Source organism: Odocoileus virginianus, chromosome 32 (assembly GCF_023699985.2).
Source record: "Odocoileus virginianus isolate 20LAN1187 ecotype Illinois chromosome 32, Ovbor_1.2, whole genome shotgun sequence".
Taxonomy (NCBI): domain Eukaryota; kingdom Metazoa; phylum Chordata; class Mammalia; order Artiodactyla; family Cervidae; genus Odocoileus; species Odocoileus virginianus.
The window spans coordinates 2,346,965-2,374,954 of NC_069705.1; the positions used below are offsets into that span (position 1 = coordinate 2,346,965).

The 27,990-nt window shown below is 48.0% G+C and overlaps 1 protein-coding gene and 1 pseudogene across 5 annotated transcripts in view; both read right to left on the bottom strand.

The window, feature by feature from the left end:
- SLC20A2 (solute carrier family 20 member 2) overlaps positions 1-27,990 on the bottom strand; it is a 109,193-nt gene that overhangs the window by 26,034 nt on the left and 55,169 nt on the right. For all 5 annotated transcript variants that reach the window (XM_070459755.1, XM_070459754.1, XM_020888331.2 and 2 more), the window contains 5 exons: positions 25,605-26,156; positions 17,617-17,757; positions 16,263-16,348; positions 13,209-13,305; positions 1,488-1,604 (listed from right to left, as the gene is read on the bottom strand). In XM_070459755.1, coding sequence (XP_070315856.1) covers positions 1,488-1,604; positions 13,209-13,305; positions 16,263-16,348; positions 17,617-17,757; positions 25,605-25,893 — 730 coding nt within the window. In that variant the 5' untranslated portion in view covers positions 25,894-26,156. The remainder of the gene's footprint in view (positions 1-1,487; positions 1,605-13,208; positions 13,306-16,262; positions 16,349-17,616; positions 17,758-25,604; positions 26,157-27,990) is intronic.
- Positions 22,900-24,440, bottom strand: LOC110134061 (large ribosomal subunit protein uL11-like; annotated as a pseudogene).

Consider the following 27,990-nt stretch of genomic DNA (forward strand, 5'->3'; position numbering starts at 1 on the left):
CTAGGTGTTTATCTCTTCGCCAGTTCCACACTCTCCTGTAGCTTTTTGTGGCATGGTCCTTCAACTTTACTCTTTTCCAAATTTGTTTTGGCCATTCCAGTCCCTTTCCCTATAAATTTTTTTTAATTAATGAAATGTTTCTTTTTGGCTGTGCTGGGTCTTCGTTGCTGAGTGAGGGGCGTCCCTTCACTGTGGCTCACAGGCTCAGCTGCTCTCGGCATGAGGGATCCTCCTGGGGTCCTGTCGCCTGCAATGGCAGGCGGACGATGAGGGAAGTCCTCCATATACATTTTTAAAGTGACTTGTCTAAATCTACAAAATATCCTGCTGGGATTTTTATTTAAAGTGCATTAAATGTACAGATCGACTTAAGAACTGACATCTCTCCCGTATTGAGCCTTCCCATTCATAAGCATGGTAATGTCTCCTCAGTTGTTCAGTTTTTGTTTGAAATGTGGGTTTAAAATTCAGATATGTCCGTATCAAACCATGACTGTAAGGTACACTCTAAGGCCAAAAGTAGATACTTCTTTTCTTTTGAGAGCCCTGTAAAAGCGTGTGGCCATAAGGCTTGGAATTTAATCATGTTGCCAGTGACAGGACAATAGCTCCTGCAATTTTCTAAGCCAGAGTCTTCTTTTTCAAAAAACTGCTTTCACGGAGGTATAATTTCTGTACAATGAAACGTGTACCTTTTAAAATGTGCAGGTAGATGACCTGTGACAAATGAGTAGTGACAGACTACCCCCCAGTTAAGACAGAGTCCTGCAAAGCTCTGTCCTGTCCCTAAAGCTCCCTTCTGTCCCAGCAAAGTCCCCTCACGGCCCCGTCTGCAGTGGTCTCCAGCAGCCGGTGGTTTTTGTGGCTGTGGGTGGCTGTCCTCTGGAATCCTACAGGATGAGCGCGTCTGTGTGTGGCTCCTCCTGTAGTTCACCCTCTTCACTGCCAATTCGTCCTCGACTGTATGAATAATTTGGTTATCCACTCACTTGTTAATGAGCCTGTGGGTTGTTTCCACCTCTTGGCTAGTATGACTTAATTTCTGTACGAGTTTTACTTCTCTTGGATAAACACCTAGGGGTGGAATTACTTAAGTCATATGGGAAATGTTTGCTTAACTTTATAGGAAACTGCTAAACTCACTTTTCCCATCGTTTGTACCAGTTTTTATTTCCCCAGAGATGCATGGGAATTCCAGTTATCACACTCGGAATCTCGTCATTTTACCTTTCGCCATTCTCGAGGGAGGGCAGTGCTACGCTGCTGATTTGCTACCCGCCATTACCCACGGCGACTAGGACCTCATTCTCACCAGGATCCCAAGTGATCCAGGAAAAATCTGCGCCAGAAAGCAGGCAGGAGCCCTGAGACAAGGACTGGCCTGACAGTGGTTGTGTTCCCTCTGTTACTCAGGATCACGGTGAGTGATGCCTGCAGGCTCAGGAGTCGGAGCCTTTGTGCAAATCGAAGAACAGAAAAGCACGTACCTGTTATCTTCCTCCGCATCCACGGACACACGAAGAGCCACACGAAGAGGGCGAACAGCAGCGCGACCCCGAAGGAGATGAGGGCGATCGCCCACATGGGGAGGACCAGGCCCATCACTGCGGACAGAGGGGACGCGGCTGTCACTGGACACGTCTCCAAGGTCAGGTGTGACATCCCCACTCCTGCCATTCCCCGGTCCTGAAGGGCATCATCTGGATTCTGTGCTTAATAAAACTCTCAGCCACAACACCGTGCTAGACTTTTTCTGGGGAACAAAGTCTTGTGTTTAAGACACACAACCGGGACTTCCTGGGTGGTATGGTGGATAAGAATCCACCTCTCAGTATAGGGCACACGGGATCGATCCCTGGTCCAGGAAGGCTCCACATGCCTCGGAGCAGCTAAGCCCGGGCTCCACAGCAACTGAGCCCATGCACCCTACGGCCCTGTTGCTCTAGGGTGCCAGAGCTCCATAGCAAGAGAAGCCGCTGCAGTGAGAAGCCCACGGACCACGACAACGGGTAGTCCCCCTCTCCACAACCAGAGAAAGCCCGCAACGAAGACCCAATGCAGCCAAATAAATAAATTATAAAATTGTAAAAAAATAATCGAGATACACCATTTACCTTGTGACTATGTTGTTAACTCAGGTTGTAAGCTCATCATTAAAAAGTGACCAGCTTGGCACAAATGACATATTAAGTTGGTAATAAACCCATTTACAGTATTATCTCAATACCTAAATTCCTGAGTGGACAAACGGGTAGGAAGGGGTCTGCCTTCCCTCCTGATGCCCGCCCCCGCCTCCCCCGGGGCAGCCCGAAGCCCAGGGCTGCAGTGGCCACAGCAAGGCTGACGGCCGCCTCTCTGGTTTCTCAATGGTCAGCAGCCTGGCTTTAAATGGACATGACGCTTGGACCACACACACAAGCCTTTTTTAAAGTCAGCTTAAATTGAGAAACAGCAGATGCAGGAAGAGTCTGCTGCCCCACTTTGTAACTGTCGGACAGCAGGGCATAAATTTCTCAGGAGAAACGTGCCTTCCTTGTTCTAGAAAGAGGAGAGTGACCCCCATCACTGGAGACCAGGCACCACCACCAAGATGGGTCTGCACAAACAGACCTTGCTACACTAACTCTTCTATCCTGTTAGTTTCCTCCATGTGTTTCCTAGTCTCTTTCCATAATTTATCACCCTTTGTCAAAATGGTACATAAGTCCCGAAGTCTAACTGCTTCTCTTCTGAGTACTCATTTCTTTTCTGTGAAGGTTTCCATATGCATAAATAAACCCTTTTAATATTTAAAAAAAAATAAAGTCCGCTTAGATAGAAAAGTGTTTTCAAAGGACACTGACTTTCAAGCTCAATTCTTCTTTCAAGGGCCAACTCATGGAATTACAACACAGAAAAGCTTTTCATTGCTATCCGGTCCAGCACACAAAGTTGCCATGCCCTCAGTCAATAAAAAGGTGGAAGGTGGAGAGGCATCCAGCTTCCCTGCCCTGCAGGGCTCCAGGCCCAGCTCCCCTGGTGGCACAGGTGTGATTCAGACACTCACAGGTGCACCCTTGCACAGGGACAAGGAGGCAGGCACCAGAGTACTCACTAGAGCATTACCTGCAACAAAGAGTTTGCAAGAAAATTGATACACGCATCATCACGGACATGTGAAGTCAGCGTGGTGCATGGCATGAAATAAGGTCAAGATAAAAGTATTGATAAGAAGAGATGCTCTTGTGAGAAAGAGAAGAGATGCTCTTGTCTAGTTACGTGAGAAAGGCCAGTGAGATCACGGTGTGTGCAGCACCATCCAACTTATGTTTAGAAGAGAAACACCACTGTTTCCCCCCCCCGCCAAGCGTACACTCCTGAACAGATCGGAGAAGTTTTGGGAAGAACCAGTGGTCACTCCTGTGGAGGGATGGGAAACAGGAGGGGTCTCTCCCTGTGCTACACACTGTCCATCTTAAGCACAAGGCCAGCCACCCCGGCATCTCGCTCCCACGCCCAAGGCCCTCAACATTATACCACATTCTTTCTAAATAGAAGGAGAGAAGGGCTCTTAGTCACAAGCCCATGGATAGTGACAAAAACAGAGAAGGCAAAGAAAAAAAAAAACTAAAAAAAAACCTCAATAACTTGAAAAGCAGAAACTCACAGTCATTTGGGAAGCAAAATCAGATCTATTTATTTATCTGCTTGCTTGTTTGCTAAAGGCTCCTATAGCATTTACTTTGTGCTTTCATACTGCTAACTTTGAAAATTTATAAGCACACACTTTTGTAAATTGTTAAACTTTTTTTAAAAGTTTGAAACAAGTAGTGAACTATTTAAAACTCTGCTCTTTAAATCTTTAATGCTGCAGGCTTTGTTATTATTAACTGTTCTTTTCTTAATACATAACTGACTTTTTTTTCCATTATTTTTTTTCATTGGTGTATAACTGCTGACTGTTAACCATTCTATAAAAGGTAAGGGTGGCTCAGACAGTAAAGAATCCACCTGCAGTGCAGGAGACCTGAGTTTGATCCCTGGGTCAGGAAGATCCCCTGGAGAAAGGAATGGCAACCCACTCCAGGATTCTTGCCTGGAGAATCCCATGGACAGAGGAGCCTGGTGGGTTACAGTCCATGGGGTCGCAAAGAGTTGGACACAAACCATTCTCTATATATAAACCAATTCAAAATTACTCAGGTAAGGTATTATTAGACATTTTGGTAATGGTAAGAGGGAGAATGGGTAGTTAATACTCTAAGTTAGCACAGACAAGTATGAAAAGCAAGAAACCAGAATCACTCAGCCTTGGCACCGTGGAGGGGTCACTGGTGGGAGCGGATGCTCAGCAGCCAGGCGGCTCCACCCTCCAGCGCCTGGTCACACCAGCCAGCGAGGCCCCACAAGGGGCTGCGCCCAGGCGGCCGGCAGCCCCGCCCCAGCCCTGGCTCGGAGCTGCTTATAAAACCACTCAGGCTGACCTCACCCGGCCGAGCCTGCGGCCGGGGCTCCCCGCTTCTCTTGTGTCTGCATGTCAGTGTCTGGACACGTGGGGAAGGACCGCTCGGATCTGGTTTCTTGCGAAACTGAATGGTAACTGTTAATTACCAACATCAAACCAACTATGGCTTAAAACTACCTGGCTTTTGAAGAGTTCTTACCGTCTGCTTTGCAGCTTCTGGTTGAGCTGATGATAAAGTTGACACTTGGGCTACTTTGGCCTCACTGCCTTAACCTGAGCTAAGACAGGCGAGCTCTGGGTACCGGGGGAGCTGGAGAGGTGAGTGTCTGAAAGAGTGGACACCGTTGCTCCCAGGCCCCCTTCTCCTCCATCCCCTCTGAGCAGAGCCCACAGCAGGGCAGAGCCGGGCCGCCCAACGTGCTCCTCCCAGGCCCATCTCTGTGCTGAGGTCACGGGCTCCAGAGGGCATCAGGACCCACACCCGAAAGGGACAGGCTGAGGCCGGCTACACCCAAGGCTCACGATGCTTCGTGGGGACGGTGAGCCCCAAGGTCATGTGCTCCTGAACCTTTACCAGCATGACCGCCTTCACCATCGGTTTGGCCTGGAAAGTGGCCAGGAAGCTCCAGAGCCACCCTCTGAGTCACAGGACTGGATGGAAGATCAGAGGGTGAAAAGGGCGGGAGACATGGGGGAAAAAGCCAGGGGTGGGGGAAGATGGTGGAAGAGCAAAAGAACCAGCAAGATGGGTGAGCGGTCGATGGTGAGTAAGAGAGAGAGGAACAGAATGGAAATTGGATCTTATCGAACTATTCCAGCAATTCAGTAAATTAACAGAGCATCAAGGGCACGCCAGCATGAACTTATATACAAAACAGAAACAGACCCACAGATACAGAAAATAAACTTCTGCTTATAAAGGGAAGAGGAGGGAGGGATAAACTAGGAGGTTGGGAGTAACATACACATTGTGCATACTCAGTCGCTTCACTGGATCTCAGCTCTTTGCGACCCCAGGGACTGTAGCCCACCAGGCTCCTCTGTCCCTGGGATTCCCCAGGTGAGAATACTGGAATGGGTTGCCATTCCCTTCTCCAGGGGATCATCCTGATCCAGGGATCAAACCTGCATCTCTTATGTCTTTTGCATTGGCAGGCGATTCTTTACCACTAGAGCCACCTAGGAAACGCAACAGATACACATCACTGTATATAAAATAGATAAACAACAAGGACCTATTATACAGCACAGGAAATTATACCCAACATTATGTAATAACCTATAAGGTTAAATCTTAAAGGGAAAAGAACCTGAAAAAGAATACATATGATATATAATACATGATATTATACATTAAAAATATATAATATTATATGCTTACTTGTAATTATATAATTATACATTTTATATAAATCATAATTTATATTATATATGATTTGTACATTATAACTTATGTACTTATATAGTTATGTATTTATATATTTCACATATTATGTATTATATGTGTTAAGTATATGTATATAATACTGATTAACTTTGCTGTAGACCTGAAACAAACATAACACTGTAAATCAACTATACTCCACAATCTAAAAAAAAAAGAGCAGCAGGACTTACTTTTATAGCCTCATGTAAGAGATGCTGACTAACAGTTATGGGACCCAGCTCTAAATTGTACTAAATACATAGAATCAAGTTTCATGGATAAAAAAATCAATGAAATGCAAAAATCCAGCAAAGAAAAGCTCTTGACTCAATGCACCTTCAGGGGAAAACTTCTTTCCTTCTGAAAATTCAAGGTAGACTTTTTTACAACAAAATTTTTGACAAAAATACTTGGTACTGAATGGCCTTCCTGCTAGGAGCTCAAATTATCCCCGGAGAAGATGCTCAAGAGGGCGCTGAGGCTCGGCCCACGCCCGGGGGAAGGCAAAGTAGGACACGGCTTGGGCCTGAACTGCTCCATCCCTCGGCCAAGAGCGGCTGCCAGGAGCCCACACTGGGCGCTCGGAAGCCCGGGCCTGGCTCCAGCCCTCAATGGCCTTTCATGTCCGGCTCTTTCATTTTCTGAACAGCAAAGATATGATGAATAGTGATTCAGCTCAAACCTCAGGCATCCTTGCAATTCTCTCTCCAACCCCCTGAAGATCAGGATGTCCAACGGACTTGGGGTGGAAGCAAAGAGAACTGTTAGACACACTCAACGGTCTTCCGGAGTCCTGACTGCGCAGCCCTTGTTTTTCACATGCAACAATCAGTGTTACAATCTAACGCTTTGAACGTGTTGGTCTACAACAGAACCAAAACTAGTGACTCCATTTATTAGCGGAGAGAGCACTAGAAAAAATGATTCTACAAATGAGGTCCATGTGCGTGTGTGTGTGTGAGTTACTGCAGGAAAGGGAAGCTTCTATAAAACCCATAAGGCTCTAGCCCATATTAGTTCCCTCACACCTGTTACCACCTCTCCTGCACCCTCCCTTCTTGCTTTCTCTGGTTTAATTTTATAAATAATACAAGATTATAAAATGATCAGTCACAGATAATCAACAAGGCCCTACCTACTGTATAGCACAGGGAGCTCTGCTCAATATTCTGTAATAACCAATACGGGAAAAGAATCTGAAGAAAAACAGATTCATGTGTAACTGAATCACTTTGCTGTTCACCTAAAACTAATACAGTACAGTAAATCAACTATACTCCAATATAATATAAAAATTTAGAAAAAATCAGCCATACACCAGATTATAGGGTGTACAAATATGAAAATGTCTCCTGTCCTACCCTCTTGAACTCACTTCCCAGAGAAACAGTGACAAATATTTGGTATGTATCTTCCCAGGCATTTTCAAGAGATAAACAAACATCTAGTGCAGCGTGTTTGTGTGGATTTCTTTTACTTTGCCTTAAATTTAATAGATGTAAACTATACTGTATATATTGCTCTGGGCCTGCACTTCTCACATAACAGTATACTGTGGACATTTTCCCACAGTCACACACACACACACACACACACACACACACACACACACACACACACACGTCAACCTCATTTGAAGAATCACTTTTTGCTAGTCCTCCCTTCCCTGATAAATGGAGCCAACTAGTTTTTGTTCTGTTTTAGATCAACATGTTCAAAGCATTGGAGGAGCTCCCTACATAAGAGGAATCCTGGGGCAACTTTAAGAAGATGAAGCACCGTTTTGAAACTAAGAAACACTATTTCCTAATCTGTCCTATAACTGGGATTTTCTTCCCTCTGCATATGGCACTAGCTTTCTCAAACCAGGGTTTACTTATAACATTTCTGAGAAGAAAGTGAGTTCAAATCACTCTGTTCTGAGTCCTGCTCTGAGTGAACTGGAGACTCTTCTCAGCCCAGGCCTTCCCCACCCAGGGCTGGGAACCACCCCAGCTCCAAGGGCCGAGCCCCTACAGCTTGGAATGTAAAAACCGAACACAGAATACAGAGGATCTCTGGGAAGCAAGCTCCTTCTCCTGAGTCAGCGGGGACTCAAGGAGTGCCTGATGCTCTGGGTTCCCTGGGGCTGGACCAGAAGGGCTACCCCTGGGGGAGGAAGAGGAGGAGGAGATCGAGGGAGAGAGGGAGGACGGGGAAAGGAAGAGAAGATGGAGAAGGGGGAGGAGGGGAGGAGGAGGAAGAGGAAGAGGAAGCAGCCCCATCTCAGGCAGAGACCACTCTGGGGAAACCAGACACCAGGCCTGGTGGAGTCTGAGAATTCATCTGCTGGTGAGGAGTTAGGGCTTTTGAAGAGCATCTCTTTACATAAGGACTGTGATAAGATAGCAGCATTTATGGTGACAGGATCATATTACTAGGGTTTGGATTAGGGTTAGGGTTATTAGATAAAGTGGTCTGTATAGTCAAAGCTATGGTTTTTCCAGTAGTCCTTTATGAATGTGACACTTGGACCATAACGAAGACTGACCTCTGAAGAATTGATGCCTTTGAACTGTGGTGTTGCAGAGGAGTCTTGAGAGTCCCTTAGACTGCAAGATCTAACCAGCCCATCCTAAAGGAGATCAACCCTGAATATTCACTGGGAGGACTGATGCTGAAGCTGAAGCTCCAACTTTGGTCACCTGATGCAAAGAGCCGACTCACTAAGAAAGACCCTGATGCTGGGAAAGATTGAGGGCAAGAGAAGAGGGCAGAAGAGGATGAGATGGTGGGATAGCATCACCGACTCAATGGACATGAGTCTGAGCAGACTCCAGGAGACAGTGGAGGGCAGGGAAGCCTGGCATGCTGCCGTCCATGGGGTTCTGAGGAGTCGGACACAACTTAGCAACTGAAGAACAACAATAGGTAAAGAGGTGGTTAGAGCAGGGACCCTCCAAACGCATAAGCACCAGGTCACCCCGAGTGCTCTGTCCTGTAAACCCTGACTGCTGGGCTGTGTTTCTGGTTCAGCGGGTCTAAGCCTAAGAATCTGCATTTTTGACAAGTGATCACGTGATGCCAGTGCTCCTGGTGCAGGGACCACACTTGGACTTGGGAAGCGTCATTAGCTAATCTGCTCTGCCTCCACAAAGTCATGTGCCATGAACCTCACTCAGCATTCGTTCTAGAAAGGCAGAACAAAACCCAGGTCCCATCCAGCTGAAGCCCTTCATCAAAAATGAACTTCAGGCTTGTATCCAACCCAACCCAAGTGATTTATCCAACCCAACCCACTTTATTGCCTCAAGTTATTTTTGCTTCTTGTGAATTATTTTTTTAAGGACAAAAAGGCAAAGACAATTTTTGAAGAGTGCTAACTCAGTCTCTGAAGTATAAGGATGAATTCTGAGAAAGTCACGTCAAACGCAAAGTAAAACAAATCAAACTAAGCCTGAGATATAAACAACTTCAAAATAATTTAGGGAGGAGGAGGGGAGGAAGTCAAACCAGGGCTTCGTGACTCAGCTCACGGGGACCCACCGGATTCAACTCCACGCAGAAAAGTGCCACTTATGAGTCTCTGAAAGCTGCGACAGGGTTAGGTTGATGCCGCCACTCTTTATTAGAACATTTCATTCTTTCCTCTTATCTCTAAGGCCCCTTACATTGAATGGAAATGTTTTAAGGAAGAAAAGGACTAGGGAGATTAAATCTCAAAATCGGCAGAAAGGCCAGCAAGTTGTGAGAGAGTCAGAGGACTGAGTCGTGTGGAGGTGGTTCTTCCTGGCTCACTTGTCCCCAGATAGGACACCAGGGCCACAGACGACCCAGGTGGACGGCAGAGAAGCCGGCATGGGGAGACAGGATGGAATTAACGTCTTAGTTTCAAGGGCTAAGTTAACCTTCAATGTTTAAATAAAAATAGGATTTGGACTCACCTACTGGATATTCTAGAAACACTCCCCAGAGCCAAGACCTCAGCAAAGTCCTTTTCTGACTCTGGCTGGACCGTCAGTCCTGACCTCCTTCCTTCCCTATGCAAAGCTCCTCATCCCCAAACTTCAACTAAGGAAAAGCTCCCACGGCGGCGCGCGTGGGGAGAGAGAGACACGCTGACTCAGGACATGCTGGAGACATAAGGCTGAAGAGAGGCGGCATTTATGACCGATGGTAGTGAAGGAAACCGCCCCCCGACCCCCGAGCGTAGAAAGCGCTGTCGTGAGCAGCCCCCGAGCTCAACGCCCTGCCCTCGCCACCTCCTGTCACGTGGCCTCCCTCTCACAGCCGTCCCTGCCCACCCATCTCTCCTTTAGGAGGGCCAGGGGCTCGGGGAGAGGAGGCTCCGCCAACACGGGGAGCGTCATCTGTGTTCCCAGGCGAGTACCCATCGCCAAGGCTCTCGCACCGACTCCCCGACATTACCAAACAAAGGGGCGGCCACCCTCTTCACACTAGCTGGATATTAAATAGATACAAAACCACATCATTTCCAAATATATTAGAAGCCTTTTCATTTTTTTTGGCTGAGCTTCATGGCTCGTGGGATCTTAGTTCCCCAGCCAGGGATTGAACCCAGGCCCTGGCAGTAAAAGCACCAAGTCCTAACCACTGGACAGCCAGGGAATTCCCTGGAAGCTATCTTTAAAGAGAGTGAAGAGAAAGGAAAGGATGTATGAGGCTGATGTATTCTGATCATCATTTACAGTGACATCGGGGACCAGGGACTAGATGCTGGGTGTCTGACCCATGCCCCATCATGTTTCAGTGGAATACCCTAACAGGGGCTTGGAACCAGGCTGCCCACTTTCAAGTCTGCCCTGCACCTTACTAGCTATATGGCTTTGGCACTCAGCCATAGGCTGAGCTTCACTGTGCCTGTTTCCCACCTGTCAGGAGGTGTTGGTAATCTTACCGATTTCCTAGAAGAGTTAATTCATTTAAAACTCAGCTCAATAAAACCATTTATTTATTATTATTCTTCAAAACTTCTCTATGAAGTATTTATATTATCCTTGGTTGCCTCTTTCATTTTATAGTTTCATTTCTCTAGCATAAGTTAATCTCTTAGTAATCTGATTCTTCTAGAAAATTTGCAATAAAACTGCAGCAAAAGATGAGAAAAAGAGGGACTTCCCTGGTGGTCCAGCAGTTAAGACTACACACGTTCAATGTAAGGGACACAAGTTTGATCCCTGGGCAGGGAACTAAGCAATGGCCAAAAGATAAAAAATAACAATTAAAATATTTTTTTAAAAGATGAGAAAAAGAAGTGATGGAAGAAATAGGTTAAGTCTAGAAAAAGTCAAATTTTAATAAAAATCATACATTTGTGGTCTTCTGACATTCAGATCAAGAGCCAGGGAGCGAGAGAAATAGAGGCTAGAAAAAAAAAAGTGCAGAATTTAGAAAGAAATGACTCTTATTTCCCCCAGTTCCCATTTCTAGGACTCTGTCTGATAGAGGCCCCCAACCTTCATTTGTTTAATCTCTTATATCACTAGGGCCAGAGGTGTCTGGTCGTCAACGGCTGCTCGTCTTTCTGCTCGGCTCACCTGCGCTCTGAGAGCCGAGTAAAACCAAGAACAAGTGCTCGGGTGGACACCTCTCTGCTCCAGGTGACCTCCCACCTGACGCTCCGGGGCCCGCCCGGCACCACGCGAAAGCTTCGTGAGCAGCACAGACTTGGGGTGAGATGGCCTTCACACTGTAGAACTACTTTTTCTCTGCCTCTGCTTCTGTTTTTTGGGCCTTAAAAATGGACCATGAAAACAGCCTTTGACAAACATACTTCATACTCTGAATGATCAAGCCTGCAGGGGCAACAGGCTGCTGCTATCTGAGGCGAGGGTCTCACCTCTCTCCAGCTCGCCGTGACGCTTACCTTGCGCTTTTCATGTAACTTAAAGCAGCTGGGATGCTTCAGCGCTGCCCCCACCCCCACCCCTGAAACCTGAAAGCCCTGACCTCAACTCTTCAAAGCTGTAACAGCCATGTTCTGAATGCAGTGAACACGCCAGAGGAGAAGGTTATGCAGGGCTATGAATCACAGCAGGGTGGGGCACGTCCCTGGTAGCTCTGTGGTAAAGAATCCGCCCGTAACGCAGGGTGTGATGGGTCTGGTCTGGGAAGATCCCACTTGCCTCGGGGCAGCTAAGCACCACAACGACTGAAGCCTGTGCGCCCAGAGCCCATTCTCCGCAACAAGAGAGGCCAGCACAGTGACAAACCCAGGAGAGGGAAACCCTGGCTCGCCGCAACCAGAGAAAGCCAACGTGCGGCAATGAAGACCCAGCGCAGCCAAAAATAAGAAAAAAAAAAGGAATAAAATTAAAAAGAATCTTTCAGAAAGAGTGAAGTACACAAACATATAACCAGAATGTAGATGGTAAAGAATCTGCCTGCATTTCGAGAGACCCGGGTTTGATCCCTGGATTGGGAAGATCCCCTGGAGAAGGAAATGGCAACCCACTCCAGTATTCTTGCCTGGAGAATCCCAGGGACAGGAGCCTGGTGGGCTGCCGTCTATGGGGTCGCAGAGAGTTGGACATGACTGATGTGACTTAGCAGCGATGGACGTTAGCAAGAAGGAAAACACCACTGCGAGCATCTCTGCTGACTGGACGCCCCCAGGATGATGGGTGTGTCAGGATCCGGCCATAGGAGGCCCATCCCAGAGAGAAACGGGCACCCCTCTGCACCATCCTCTCCGCAGAGACTCGAACGGAGATGCTCAGTGAGGCCCCTACGAGCTCATCAACATGCAGATGTGTGCAAATACCAATACTGCGTGAAAGTGTTTCACCTACTGAAAATGTTAAAGAAAGGGACTTTTCACCAGGTCCCACCCCAAGCCCTTGGGAAAAAAAGAACAGAAGCCATCAGAACTGGAAAAAAGGGAATAATTCTGAAAAGTATCACTGGTTTCAGTATGTGGGGGGAAGAAAAGCACAGCTCTAGTGACTGGACTTCTGGTCTGATGAGTTCTGGGGGGTGGAGGTGGGTATTTGACAGCCCCCCAGCCCTGTCCGGGGGTGAGGACCTACTGTTTACAAGTGCGCCCCTCTCCCCCCGCCCCCCAGACCCCTAGCTCAGAGAGGTTTGGGCTGGCATATCATGTCCTGACTCAGCACCAGGAAGGGGAATTGAATTGTCTTTTTTTTTTAACCCAAGTCTCTGGCTTTTCTATTTCACACCTCTCTTGAATATGTAAAACAAGTAAGTGCACCTCCTACTCTTCGCTCTGCTCCGTAATAGCTACGGGTAGTGCTTCTGGCTGGCGGCCAGCAACAGCGCCAGGCCCAAGTCCACCACCCAGGCTGGACTCTCACACGCCCGCCTGCCGAGGGCTCTTACCTGGGGCTCCGGTGTACATGATGGAGAAGACGTTGATGGCGATGGTGGCGGCGTAGAACACGGGAAGCGCCCGGAGGCCGTTGGGGACGGGGTCCTCCTGCGGGGTAAGGAGATAACGGGTCAGATCAGGATTCCAGGGGGTGTCTGCAGGCGGCTCGGGCAAGATGACATGCAAGGCTGCTCGGGGAAAGCCTGGCCTGGGGTTGTGTGCACCCCCGGACCCAGCGCTGGCCTGGGCCGTCCCTCCCACGAGCGCTGTCTTAAAGGGCCGCCACGGGGACCAGCAGACACATCAAAAGCCCAGGGACCACGTGGGCTGGCGGGACACTTGGGAACAGGGAAGGGCTGCTTGTGAGGCAGCTCCCAGGACCCAAGCCCAGAGCCGGCCTCCCCTTCAGAACCCAGGGCACTTGCTCTTCTAATTATGTGCATGCTGGCACCCTAAAGTCCACTGTCAACAAATATTTTCAGGCCTGACCCTCCGAGGACACCCTGAGAAAGTGACTGCAACACCACGGCATTACTACTAGATTTTATGTGACTCTGTGACACACGTTTGCTGTGTTGAAATACATAAAGTAAATACAGAACAACGTGCTACAAGTTTCCAAATCTTTTCACAAGGTAGAGCATTTTACCTTCAACTGTCACACTAAAAAGAACTGTGGGCTCTCTAAGAAAACATATTTTTTAACAACCTGAGGCTTCTGGTACAACATTTCCTAAATCTAACGTTTCAACAAGAACAGTACTGCATGTGTTTAAGGCAAAATATCACCTGGGAGAATATTAGAAATTTAGAGTTTAGAGAGGAAAAATGTAGAGTTTCAGGGTTTGGATCCACAGAGGATTCTGAAGCAAAAATATGAACTGGGAACTCAATACAGCACTTGCACGTAGGTGTTGCTTAAATAATTCAAAAAGGGGTTAATTTCTAATGACCGTGTAAAACACTCTTACACATTGATATAAATCTATTACCTACCCATATTACAAGGAAAATCAAGTCTAAACATCTCTCTCTCTCTTTTTTTTTAGGTCTGAACATCGATGAGAGCTACAGAAGTCAGGGCCGGTAATCTGTGTCCGGCTCTTTTCGACCTTATGGAGTAGCCCACCAGGCCCCTGTGTCCATGGGGTTCTCCAGGTTAGAATACTGGGGCGGGCTGCCATCCCCTCCTCCTGATGTGAGCTATGGAAGTCAGGATCAGGAGAGACTATCTCAAAGGTTCCTACTGTCAAATGCAAATGTGTAGAAATTAAGCCCGTTTGCAGAACATAAGCGCATCAAGAGCCCGCCTAGAATGTCTCTAGTGGCCCCCAGCACTCGTCAGGAGGCTGGAGCGAATGGAAGTGAAATGTAAGGAGCGCTGAGAGCCGGGGTGGGAGATGACGCAGCTGCATGGGAGTCCCAGCCAGGGTCAGAGGCAGGCAGGTGAAGGGCAGGTAAGAAGGGGTGGACAGGGGCCTGAGAGGAGCATTCCGTCCCCTGATCTGCCATGGACCCAGGACAGGAACCCGGGCTGAACCAAGAACAGAACGCCCACATGCTCACATGCCTACCACCTCTGCTCCCAAACTGTTCTTTTCTGGGGACAACAGCTGCTAAGGATAGACTCCCAACTGGTAACTTGTGAAGGTGTAAAGTCTTCTGTTTGTGTGCTGTAACTGAATCACCTTATGTTTTCTTAAATAACCTACTCTTTTTTTTTTGCCTCGCCACAAGGCATGCAGGAACCCAGTTAACTGACCAGGGATCAAACCCTCAACCCCTGCATTGGAAGTAGGGACTCTTAACCACTGGACCACAGGGAAGTCCCCAGAGAACCTATTCTTACCACACGAGGACAGCTGTCTCACTGAGCCCCTTCTCCTTTCCTCCTCCCGTCTCCCTCCCTCCCTCCTTTCTTTCCTTCCTTCCATCCACCCATCACCTGTCACCCATCCAAGCAGCCTTTGTTCGCTCTCAACAGACACTCAGCCGGCGGCTCGGAAGGGCTGGGCAGAGCTGGGCGCTGCCTACACATGTGAACAGGGAGTCATGGTTTCCATGCTCAACAGATCTCACAGAGAGTGAACAGGGAGACAAGCAGGCAATAAACCCCCGCACAATGAAGTGAGAGTGCAGTGATGAGAAGGCAGGGAGCTTGTGGGAACACAGAGGGAGGAGCCCGGTGGAAGCTGGGGCAGGAGGCATGGCTTCCTAGGAAGGGACACCTGGGGGCGGAGGAGGGACAGGAGCCTGCCTGGCAGGGATGCCAGGGGCAGCAGAAATACAAGCGGGAGGCTACCAGGCACCTGCCAAGATGCTAACAGATCCTAGCAGAGCGGGAGCCCTGGAGAAGGCATGGTCAGTGTGTGATTACCCAAGCGACCTCAGCCTGACTCAAAGAAGAGCCGCGTAAGGACAGCTCAAGGCAGCCACGTCCGATGTGCTTGGCGTGTGCCGAGTGACCAAGGGCAAGCGGCAGGGCTTATAAAGCGCTACAACCACCCCTGACATTCCCCTAGAATACTGATCTCAGTAAGTTTTCATTTTCATCTCATTTTATTTTTGATTAAAAAAAATGCACCCCCATAGGTGTAGTTCCTTCTTTTTATCTTGTCCTCAAGGACAGGGAAAAAAACAAACAAACAGTGTCTCATGCTTCCCTTCTCCATTAGAAAACAGAAAATACCTTCCATCTGGGTAAAAAAATTCTCCAGTTGTTTTTAGTGCTGGTCAGTTTCAAAATCGTAACACTATCTCATTCTGTTCTGTTTACCGGTCACAAAATAATTGTCTTTCCTTTTTGAGGTGTGAGCATAGGGCCCGGGAATGCTGACCAATGAACTAAGCCATAGGGCAGGACACCTGCGCTGCTTCCAGCGCAGGTCCGGGGGGCCCCTGGGCACCCCACCGAGTCTGCCGCCTGCTTTATCACAATGTCTGATTCCAACTTCGGGGACTGTGCCTTAATAATTATCCCCCTGAGCCCTCTCACTATTAATTTTTATTGAGCAGAACCAAACTTAGATCTAAAACTTAACTAAAAAGATAATAAACTTGCTTACCTTTTTTAAGATGAACATTCTGATCAGTACAAACAGCACGCCAGACATGAAACCAGACAACAGTGGAGATATAAACCAAGAAGCAACTGAATAATTAAAAGAAAATCTAATGAATGTTAAAATTCTACATCATTCAGGTCCTATTTACATAAAAAGCGGTTAACTAACATACAGCACTTACATTAACAAACATTCCTAGAATTATTCACCTTAACTCAGAACTCAACAAACCCAGTGACCTCCACACGGGGGTCACCACCTTCAGACACAAACCCCACCCAGACAAGCACGAACTCCTCCAGCCCACCACGCACGTGGCCACCCCAGCTCTGGCCTCTGAAGAGGGTTCCTCTGATTCCCACCGAGCCCCTTCCTATGCCAGCTGCGGGGGTCACTGAAAAGGCAGCCCCGTCCCTTTCATATTCCAAGGCCAGCCTGACATGGTCACCCTGAAGCCTCTGGTCACGCACTAGAAACATCTGCGGGGAGTTTTCAAAAACCAGTTAACGCTCTGGCTCCAGCTGCAGAACTCTGATTTCAAAGGTGTGGAATGGGGTCTGGGCAGTGATATCTTTATTGCTCTCCCAGGTAATTCTAAAGTGTAGCCGGAATCGAACCACCGTTTCAGGAGCTGGGGATCTCGGGCAAGCTTCCCACGATCTCAGGTGAGTTTCTGGGGAGTTCATCTGAGTTTCCTGGGATCAGGTGAGTTCTCTGGCCATTTGTGTTCTGCCTGGCAGGTCAGGGGTCTGTTCAGGCTGGGGTTCCTGAGGCCACTATGATTCGTAAAACAATGGAGGTGGGTGAGAGATCTGTGTTTTTTGCAATGAGCATGTGGGTACTTATGGGGTTGGATGGATTTTCCTCTAGCTGAAGAAGTCAGAGGCAGGAAGCAAGCTGTCAGGCCTCTCTAAACAGTCCCCACCGGGCAGCCCACAATGCAGAAGAAGCATCAGGTAGACTGCGGGGGGACTCCTGGATGCAGTGGAGGTAAGCATCTCACTTCCGCATTTGCCCATCACCAGGGACTCTGACTCCTGGACAAGGGCCCCAGGTTTTTCTCTGCCTACAGACTGATTTCAACCAGGTAAATTTCTTAACTTCCTGTGAACAGCAGATAAGACACTGGTTTTCAAAGCTGAATGACAATGCGGCATTTGATAAAGAGCGTCTAGAGTTAAAGAAAAACAACTGCATGACAGTTCACCATCTCTGCTACCAGAAATTTTAAGGGAAAACGTATTATCAGCATACATGAACATTTAAAGGAAAAAACATCATGGTAACTTTTAATAACACTTACTCTAGAAAATGTTAACTTTCCTTCTTATATGTAAAAGAAAATGCCAATTACCAATCTTGACCAGCTCCATCCACTGCACACCTTGGGTACCAATTGCGACGAGGGAGAACCCGATGGTGGCCCCGACGATGCAGTGAGTCCCCGAGATTGGGAGCCTCAGGAAGGATGCGATGAGCTGCCAGACAGCTGAGCCTGTGGGTTGAAGATAAAAAACAAAGACGGAAGAAAGTCAGGTACACGGTGCAGTGTCTCAGATCGCCACAGAAGGAAGAAAACCCAAATTACACTCCTTCCTTACCCCTACCTGGGGTTAATTGTCTCTGGGTTGTTTCTTAACAAAGTCCCGAAAGAAACCACTCAAATAACTTCAGGCAAAGGAACACTTTTCAACACGGATGGGATAATGATGATTTATTCAAGCGAAAGTCTTTGATAGTATGAAAAGAAAAGCCTACAAGTGGCCTCTGTCACGTTTAAGCAAGGATGCAGGTGATGCGTGAGTTCTGATATGAAGCGTGGTCAGGAACAAGCAGGACACTGAGAACCAATGAACATGAAGAAACAAGAAAGGCTGTGTCTCAGAGAAGATTTTGCTGTAGTTAACATCTTCTGGTTGCATCATAAGGAGACTGGATACAGGCTATGTGTACTAATCGGTACAAAAGAGGGTAAAACACAGCGTCAGATTGCGGTGTTAGGATGTCCCTGGTGGTCCCACGTGTGTGCTTAGTCGCTCAGTCGTGTCCGCCTCTTTGCGACACTGTGGATGGCAGCCCGCCAAGCTCCTCTGTCCATGGGGATTCTCCAGGCAAGAATACCAGAGTGGGTTGCCATGCCCTCCTCCAGGGTAGCTTCCCAACCCAGGGATGGAACCCAGGTCTCCCGTGTTGCAAATGGATTCTTTTCTGTCTGAGCCTCCAGGGGAGCCCTGGCAGTTCAGTGGTTAAGAATCTGCCTGCCAACACAGGGACGCAGGTTGGACCCTGGTCTGGGAAGATCCCACATATCGAGGGGAAACTAGGCCCGTGAATCACAACTACTGAGCCAGTGCTATGGAGCCTGTGCTCCACAACAAGAGAAATCACTGCAAAGAGACGCCTGTGAGCCACAACCACTGAGTAGCCCCCACTCGTTGCAATTAGAGAAAAGCCCGAGCAGCAACAAAGACCCAGGGCAGCCCCCCAAAATCAGCGTCATACACCTAAAACCGGTATCACCAACGTCATGTCAAATATACTTCAATTAAAGAAAGAAAGAAAGAATGTAATCCCACGTTGCTTCTCATATTTTTGCCTCTCCCATGAGAAGCAACTGTGATACCAAACCCCACACTGGGCACCTACCCCCAGCCCCTGCCCGGCCGCCAGGCCCTTTCGGCCTGCTCCCTCCAAGCCTGCTAACTCTCAGGAGTCAAGAGGATCCCTGGGTTTTGGCTTTGTGTCCTTTCACCTCAGCTTCACCACCCTCTTCCAGGCTTCGTGTTTTGCTAGGCCAGAGTTCACTCCAGATATTTTCATAAGCAGATCAGGTTTTGCAGGGAGTATTAAAAGCATCAGCTGGGGAGAGATCGCTTTCAGAAACAGTTGTTGAAAAGCTCATGAAGGACCGCAGGGGAACAAAGGGCCGGGCTGATAAACAGGGCACGTCATTAATCCCAAGCGTTAACTCTGGAAATCTGGTTGCTTGGCAGCAGCAGGGCCTTCAAACAGACCCCTGGCATTTTCTCCAAAAATATCTGTGCTACGGAGGCTCATAAGAGGTCTCAGTTTGTGCAGCAAGGCTGCCAGCTGCTCTGGGGGCGCTGGGCGCCACGACCTTTGAGCCAAAGCAGGCCATGACCCCGAGTCTATCCCTGAAACGTGTGCTGGGAGCAGAAGGGCCAGCCTGGGGCTGCCAATCCGGTGACAGGCTGGATGGCAGCGCCCACGCTCCCCCGCGGACAGTTCTGTGAGCTGGGACACCTAAGCCCTGGGCTCCTAGGGGGACGGATTGTTTTAAAAATAAAGCCAGAGTTGGGAGTGTGTTACACAGCACAGAACCAGAGCTGAAAAAGCAACCTTTATGATTGATAGTCTCACAAAAATTAAAGTAACCCAGTGATGTTATGAGAATGAGAAAAACTGACCTACATGAACTCAGACCGTGCGGTTTTCTGTCTTGAAACCCACTCTCCTCTCCCTGGGCTGACTTTACAATAGGAAGGTTTGTAAGGGGAGGTAGGGGGATGGGGCTGCCTGAGAGAAAGAGGGGAGAAATGACCGGAGGATGGAGGGGAAGACTGAAGCCTTGTGTGCACGGGTCTTGTGAGGCGAGAGTGGGTGAGAGGCCTCTTCAACCTTGGGGAATCCTGGAGGTGAATGGCAGTATATTAATATTAAGAAAAATAGTGGGAAGGACTCCCATAGAGGTGGCTAAGACTCTGAGCTCCCAATGCAGGGGGCCCAGGTTCCATCCCTGGTCAGGGAACCAGGTCCCACATGTCACAAGTAAGAGCTCGCATGCTGCAACTAAAGCTCTCTCTGCCACAACTAAGACCTGTGCAGCCAAATAAACACATAAGTATAAATATTTGAAAAAAGAAAAACCGTGGGAAAAAGAGACAGTCTAACCTAAAGATAAAGGTGATCCGCCACGAAGGAAGGGATTAAGTGTGGGATTGGGGTGCAAGGAGAAGAGGGTGGCAGAGGATGAGATGGTTGGATGGCTTCACCAGATTAATGGACATGAATCTGAGCAAACTCTGGGAGACAGTGAAGGAGCGGGAGGCCTGCTGTGCTGCAGTCCATGGGGTTGCAGAGAGCTGGACACGACTGAGCAACATAGGGTGCAGGACAAAACCTGGGGAGACTGGGGGTTAAGACGGCATCTCTGAGGCTACGGGTTCCCAGACGAGGAAAGAAGGGCAGAGCAGGTGTGGATTACAGGGCGGCAGAGGGGACTTAGCACCTCCTAGGGTGGTTCAGGGTGGAAGCGTGGTTCAGGGTGGTTCAGCTATCAGGGTGATGGCTCGGTCACGCTGCTGTCGGTACTGCTGTGAAAAGACGGAGAATTCTGAATTCTCAGTGGATTTTGGGAACCATGGCTGGTTGCATACTAAGTGGATTGACTACTGCTTTAGGGCTGAGCTAGAGTTCCCAGAGAGGCCGTGTTCGGGAAGCCTGGCTGGCATGAACAATGTCTTCGATCCAATCAACTCAATGCTACCATCGTGCTATGGGAAAACACAGAGACCCATGGGCTTGGGGCAAAGTTTATCAAGAAAAAAAGAGGAAAAATGGAGTAAAAAAGACTGGGGAGAAAAGGGGAAAAGAAAGGGATGTTGGCTTTAAGAGAGGAAGACTTGGAGAATTCCGGCATTTGAACAGAATCATCTTGATTTCAGCCAAACCTTAATTATACCACCATCTTAAAACTACCCAGAATTCTCATGTTCAAGGAAACCAATTTTAAAGGTCTAGGTAACTCTCATCTCACCAACTCCCAACAAAATGGGCTTTGAGATTCATCTAACCACACATCAAAAAAAAAAAAAAAAAGAAAGAAACAAAGAAAGAAAGAAACCAAAGAAAACAAAATCAAGTTATTCAAGCAAAACCACAAACTGCTTTGGTTAACCTAAATTCTAGTGGAAGTAAGTATCCTTCATTTTTTGAGTGGAGAGACTAGGTCAGGGTTGGGAAAACCCCGAAGCTGGACAAGTTAAGCCGTCCACACAGCAAGTCAGTGGTGACAAAGAGCTCAGCGCGTAGACCTTCTGTCCACCTGGGGCCCCGGGGCAGCCTCACCGACAAACCTCCTCGACAAGTACCACCACTCCCCACAGGGCCCATCCAACACGAGGAGAAACTGCTATTACGGCTGAACTTCATCACTCCAGACCACGCACGGCTCTACTCAATGCCCTGTAGCGATCTATATGGGGAACGAATCTATCAAAGAGAGGATATACGTATAACTGACTCACTTTAGTATACACCCGAAACACTATATTGTAAATCAACTATATGCCAACAAAAATCTAAAAAGACTGAACTTAAGCAATGTTTTTATTTCTCCTTTACTTTCATTATATCTTGTCTGCATCACCCTGACTGACAAAACTTTAATTTCTGCTTGATATGATTCAGTTCAGTAGCTCCAACTCTTTGCGACCCCATGGACTGCAGCATGCCAGGCCTCCCTGTCCATCACCAACTCCCGGAGTTTACTCAAACTCATGCCCATCGAGTCGGTGATGCCATCCAGCCATCTCATCCTCTGTCATCCCCTTCTCCTCCTGTCTTCAATCTTTCCCAGCATCAGGGTCTTTTCAAATGAGTCAGCTCTTCGTATCAAGTGGCTAATGTATTGGAGTTTCAGCTTTAGCATCAGTCCTTCCAGTGAATATTCAGGACTGATTTCCTTTAGGATGGACTGGTTAGGTCTCCCTGCAGTCCAAGGGACTCTCAAGAGTCTTCTCCAACACCACAGTTCAAAAGCATCAATTCTTTGGTGCTCAGCTTTCTTTATGGTCCATCTCTCACATCCATACATGACTACTGGAAAAAACATAGCTTTGACTGGACGAACCTTTGTTGGCAAAGTAATGTCTCTGCTTTTTAATATGATGTCTAGATTGGTCATAGCTTTTCTTCCAAGGAGCAAGTGTCTTTTAATTTCATGGCTGCAGTCACCATCTGCAGTGATTTTGGAGCTCCCCAAGATAAAGTATGTCACTGTTTTCACTGTTTCCTCATCTATTTGCCATGAGATGGGACCAGATGCCATGATCTCAGTTTTTTCAATGTTCAGTTTAAGCCAACTTTTTCACTCTCCTCTTTTACTTTCATCAAGAGACTCTTCAGTTCTTCACTTTCTCCCATAAGGATGGTGTCATCTGCATATCTGAGGTTATTAATCCTTCTCCCAGCAATCTTGATTCCAGCTTATGCTTCATCCAGCCTGGCATTTCACATGATATACTCTGCATATAAGTTAAATAAGCAAGGTGACAATATACAGCCTTGATGGACTCCTTTCCTATTTGGAACCAGTCTGTTGTTCCATGTCCGATTCTAACTGTTGCTTTTTGACCTGCATACAGATTTCTCCAGAGGCAGGTAAGGTGGTGTGGTCTGATTGATATGATTATGTCTTACATATTGATCACCACTACTGAGGGTGATTTTTACAAGTAACTGTTATTTTTCTAAGGGAAATGTCAATTATACCTGACTATGATGAGAAGCATATATTCAATGAAGGTGAATAAAATTCAATCATTATGATTACTGTTATGATAAATGATTTTCTTTGTCAAACAACCCTCTATTAAATTATTTTCCTTAGACATTCTTAACTAGCTGGGCACTCCATCACACCACTGTTGATGTCACCTATGAGGTGGTGGGGGTGGCGGCTGTCAACACTGCAGCCCACAGACTGGGTGGTCCCCAAGATCTCTTTAATTGTTGCAGAGACTTCTCCAGCCAAGACCACTGCTGCATCTGTTGGGCAACATTGACAGTCTCATCAAAAGTGGTGTTTCCACTCTGCTTATGTTTCCCTGCCTCTTTCTGTCTTTTGGCAACTGTTTGAGGGCTCTGATGATCATGGCAGAGGCAAAAGGTGCCACCTCAACATGGGCCTGTCTGCGCTACATGGTCACTTTGTCATCCTCACACCCTTCCAATCACCGGTTGCCTTGACCATGCCATCACCAATCCTTTTTTAGAGACAGACCCAGGGGGCTGAGCTTGGGGGCCAGGGCAGACAAGGGACCTACTTCCCCACCGGGGCACGTCAGGTACACAACTGTGATCTCATTGGGGTCATTGAACTTAGGCGGCAAGGTGGGGGTGGCTGATGTCGGACAAACCTGGATTCAGGACAACCAAAAAAAGCTGCACCTTGGCCTCCTCTGAGCCCAAAGTCTGTGTACTGATAGTAAATATTTAATTCTTAAAAATAATGATCAGTTATATCCATTGTGAGCCTTACATCTTTCAAACACAAAATGAGCAGCTGAGGAAGAGGAATTCTGAGCACCTATGATCAACCTACCACGCTTCGGTTCAGTAGTTCAGTCGTGTCCGACTCTTTGCAACCCCCATGGACTGCAGCACGCCAGGCCTCCCTGTCCATCACCAACTCCTGGAGTTTACCCAAACTCATGTCCACTGAGTCAGTGATGTCATCCAGCCATCTCATCCTCTGTCGTCCCCTTCTCCCCCTGCCCTCAATCTTTCTCAGCATCAGGGTCTTTTCAAATGAGCCAGTTCTTTGCACCAGGTGGCCAAAGTATTGGAGTTTCAGCTTCAACATCGTGTCCTCCAATGAACACTCAGGACTGATCTCCCTTAGGATGGACTGGTTGGATCTCTTTGAAGTCCAAGACTCTCAAGCAGAAATAGATGTTTTCTGGAACTCTCTTGCTTTTTCAATGATCCAGCGGATGTTGGCAATTTGATCTCTGGTTCCTCTGCCTTTTCTAAATCCAGCTTGAACATCTGGAAGTTCATGGTTCACGTATTGCTGAAGCCTGGCTTGGAAAATTTTGAGCATTACTTTGCCAGCGTGTGAGATGGGTGCAACTGTGCGGTAGTTTGAGCATTCTTTGGCATTGCCTTTCTTTGCGATTGGAATGAAAACTGACCTTTTCCAGTCTTGTGGCCACTGCTGAGTCACTTAGTAGTATTTAATTCCTTACTCAGGACCTCCGTCTGCTTCTAATCAAAGACCTCAACTACTTCTCAGACTAACCTGCTGTCACAAAAAAGATGATGGGCCATCCTAAGCCTGGCAAATGACCTGCACATCCTCAGTGCTACAGAAGTGCTGGTGGTGACTAATCTTGGGACCTGTGGGATGGAGCCGTGTTCTCGGTCCACCAGCATCCGGCCTCCCAAGGCATGGCTCTCCCCACAAAAGCATGTGCCCTGCTGCAAACAGAAGGTGGCAGGACATCCCTCTCACCCCTCACCTCTTGCCCATGCAGAACCGCCACTGCTGTGCATCACCTGGACCGACAGGCAAGCGGAGGAGGGTCTTGTCGGCTGCACCTAAGGCCCTGCTGCCTGAACCTCTCAGCTTGGTGAGGGAGCACCCATGCTGCTACAGGTCTCAGATCAGTGCGGGCAGAGAAGGAACCACACATCCAGTCAGCGATCCTCTTCCAGTGCAGCTCACTGCCCTCCACCCCCCTCTCTCATCCAGGCACCCTGACGCTGCCCATAAGAGGTCCTACTGCAAACAGGTGACGTATAAATGGTCTTCCAGCCAGAAAACAAAACAAGCGTACCAGATGGAGCTCCCAGGGGCGGAATCAGAAAATCCGAACAAAAACCAACAAAAGGATGACAAGTGACAGAGAAGACCAATGTTTCTTGAAACATAGGCACTTAAGACTCATTTGGTAACTGCTCTAAAACTTAAATTGAGAATACAAAAGTTAAGCTAATAAATACTGTTTCTTGGCATCCATGTTTTATGATAAAACATCACCTTGGAACTAAGGAAAAATATATGAAAAAACAGAAATAAATCTTCAAGGTTTATAAATAAACCTAAGTAAACCTCTGAAACATATTCACTTTAATGTGTTCTTTCTTTAAGAACTTTCAAATAGCTTTAAAATGACAAAGAGCTATGCTATAAATATCTTTTTTTCTGGACTTTTTGAAAAGCACTGACTTAGCCAAAATCTATTTGAATACATTCAAGAAAGAAGTGATTGCTTGACATTTGAACACTGACCAAAATCATAATATACAGAACGCACAAATAAGATATAATAAATGAGAAACAAATCTGAAAAATATACATATACATATATACACATACATGTATATTACATACACATATATCTGAATTACTTTGTTATACACCTGAAAATAACACAACACTGTATATCAGCTATACTCCTATTTAAAAAAAAAAAACTAATCAAACCAGCTTTTGAAAGGTTAAAGCAAAAGTCTCACTTATGGGTATGACAGAAGTCGGGTGGAGAAGTGGGTCAGTGGACACATTCCCACGGGCGGGAAGACGAGGCTACTTACCGACCATGGCACTGACCTCCCCGGCCATCAGCGTCTCCACGGTGTCGTTGTACAGGTTCACGTCAATGATGCCCTTCCGGATGGTCTCTCCGACTTTGGCCCCCAGCAACACCGAGCCGGTGGTTTCAAAGATGGAAGCCAGGATACAGGCCTGCCTCAAGGTCACCACGCCCGAGCCCACGGCAGTACCAAACGAATTGGCAACATCATTGGCACCCACAGAAAACGCCAAGATAAAAGCTATGATAAAACCCAAGATGACCATCCACAGGTACTCGTCCATCGCCATTGTGGACGCGGGGTGCCGGGTGCTTTTCTTGTGCGGAAATCTCTGAAACTGGCCGAGCGTGAGGTCCTACAGGGTGTGAGGCTGAGAGGTCCTGTGAACAGTGAGTCTGCTCTGGAAAGTGCCGGGTGATGTTGGGGCCGCACAAACTGCTAACTGCTGGTTTTCACACTACTGTCAGGACAGTTCATTGGGTTGTGTTCAGTCAGCGGTAAAACACATTCCATATTTTCCCTCCTGATCTGGGGAAGCTGTGAGGGCTCCTCCTGTGTCAGAAAAAAAAAAAAAAAAGGGATTAGTCACCCCGAGGAACGGGTGACAATGGTCTGTTCTTTCAGGAAGAAGCTTCTGGAGACGACTCATGGGCCCTCACTTTCGCAGGCATGTGGCAGATCTGACCATAAAGCAATGCAAGGAAGATTATAAGCAGGCTAACTTCTACCACCGCCATCACCAAAAAAGGCTTGATTCTAAAACTTCAGAAGCTGATCATGCTTTATGATTATAGACTGACAAGAAGTCCTACTAGGGTACATTTTTACACAATTTGAAGAATATATGTGGCCTTTATTTTAGACAGAAAAAATTCTGTCAGAGGAGCAAAAGAAAACGAAATGAGAAATTCAGAGTCACAAAGCTCATCAGATACACGGAACACGCCTAACTTCTTGGAGCAGGGTTACCCCAGCGTAGCTGGGACATTGTGGGGTGTGGCTCCTTGTGCACCTGCTCACATACACACCTCATACCAAGCTTACAAACCTGTGTGTGAGCACGAAGTGACCCTTCCAGAGGGTGACGGGGGAGACGGAAGCTGAAGGCGCTTCCCAGCAGGATGGGGACACTGGAGCAGAGCCACCTTGTCAGAGCGTGGGATACAGCAAGTCACTATGCGCCGCCTCCCACCTCACCTGGGGATAGCCAGAGGCCTGACCACAGCCTGGGATATCACCCCCAGGTCTCCCCAGGGCCCCCCCAGATGTCCTCAGGGTTCCCCTGCAGAGCCCTGGGGAGATCTAGGGGAGAGCCCCAAGGAGATCTGGGGGGAGCACAAGGGAGATCTGGGGCGGGAGTCACAAGGAAACCTGGGGGGGGGAGCCCCAAGGGAGATGTGGGGGGAGCTCCGAGGAGGTATGGTGGAGCTGAGAATATTTGGGGGGAGCTCCAATCTCCAGGGATCCCCCAGATCTCCCCGGGGCTCCCCCCAGATCTGCTTGGGGCTCCCCCTAGATGTCCCCGGGGCTCCCCCTAGATCTGCTGGGGGTTCCCCCCAGATCTGCTTGGGGCTCCCCCATATGACCCCAGGGCTCCCCCTAGATCTCCCCAGGCCTCCCCCATATATTCTCATGGCTCCCCCATATCTCCTCAGACCTCCCCCCATATTTCCTTGCAACTCCTCCTCCCCAGATCTCCCCGGGGCTCCCCCAAGATCTCCCCAGGGATCCCTCCCTAGATCACCCCCTGCCAGATCTCATCTCATCCCCCAAGCCCGCCTGGGCTCACTGAGCCCAGCTCCTGCTCACCTCCTCCCCTCACTCGCTCCTGCCTCTTCTATGAAAACCGCCAGCGTTCTCAGCTCAGGGCCTTCGCACCTGCTGGTCCCCAGGCCAGAAACAGCCTCTCCGCCAGCTCACCGCCTGCTCCAAGTCCCTCTCTGCCCAGACATCACCACCAGAGCGGGCCCCGACCTTGTCTAACAGCAGCGCCACCCCCCCGCCCCATGCCACTATCCCTCTCTCTCACCCAATTGTTCGCCTTTTCTACTGACCACCTCATTCATTCATTCACTCCCTCCTGTCTGGCTTCACGCATGGGGATTCCCAGCTGTGTCTCCAGCACACAGACTAGCATCTGGCGCGGGATAAGCCCTAATCAAGCTGCTGAGTAAGTGAAGAAAGAAGCTATTAGATAAATGAAGGAAAAAACTCTTGCATAGGCTTCTTCCTGGGATGAAGAGGTGATGTCACAGAATTAAAACATCTGTGAAGGAAAAATGTCATGAAAAGCTTCGGAGTTGTGGTGTTCTGTTATTATACAGAGTACCACGTCTGTGTACTTTAGCGGTTCTCAGCATTGAGAATGATCCCTATAAATGCTTAT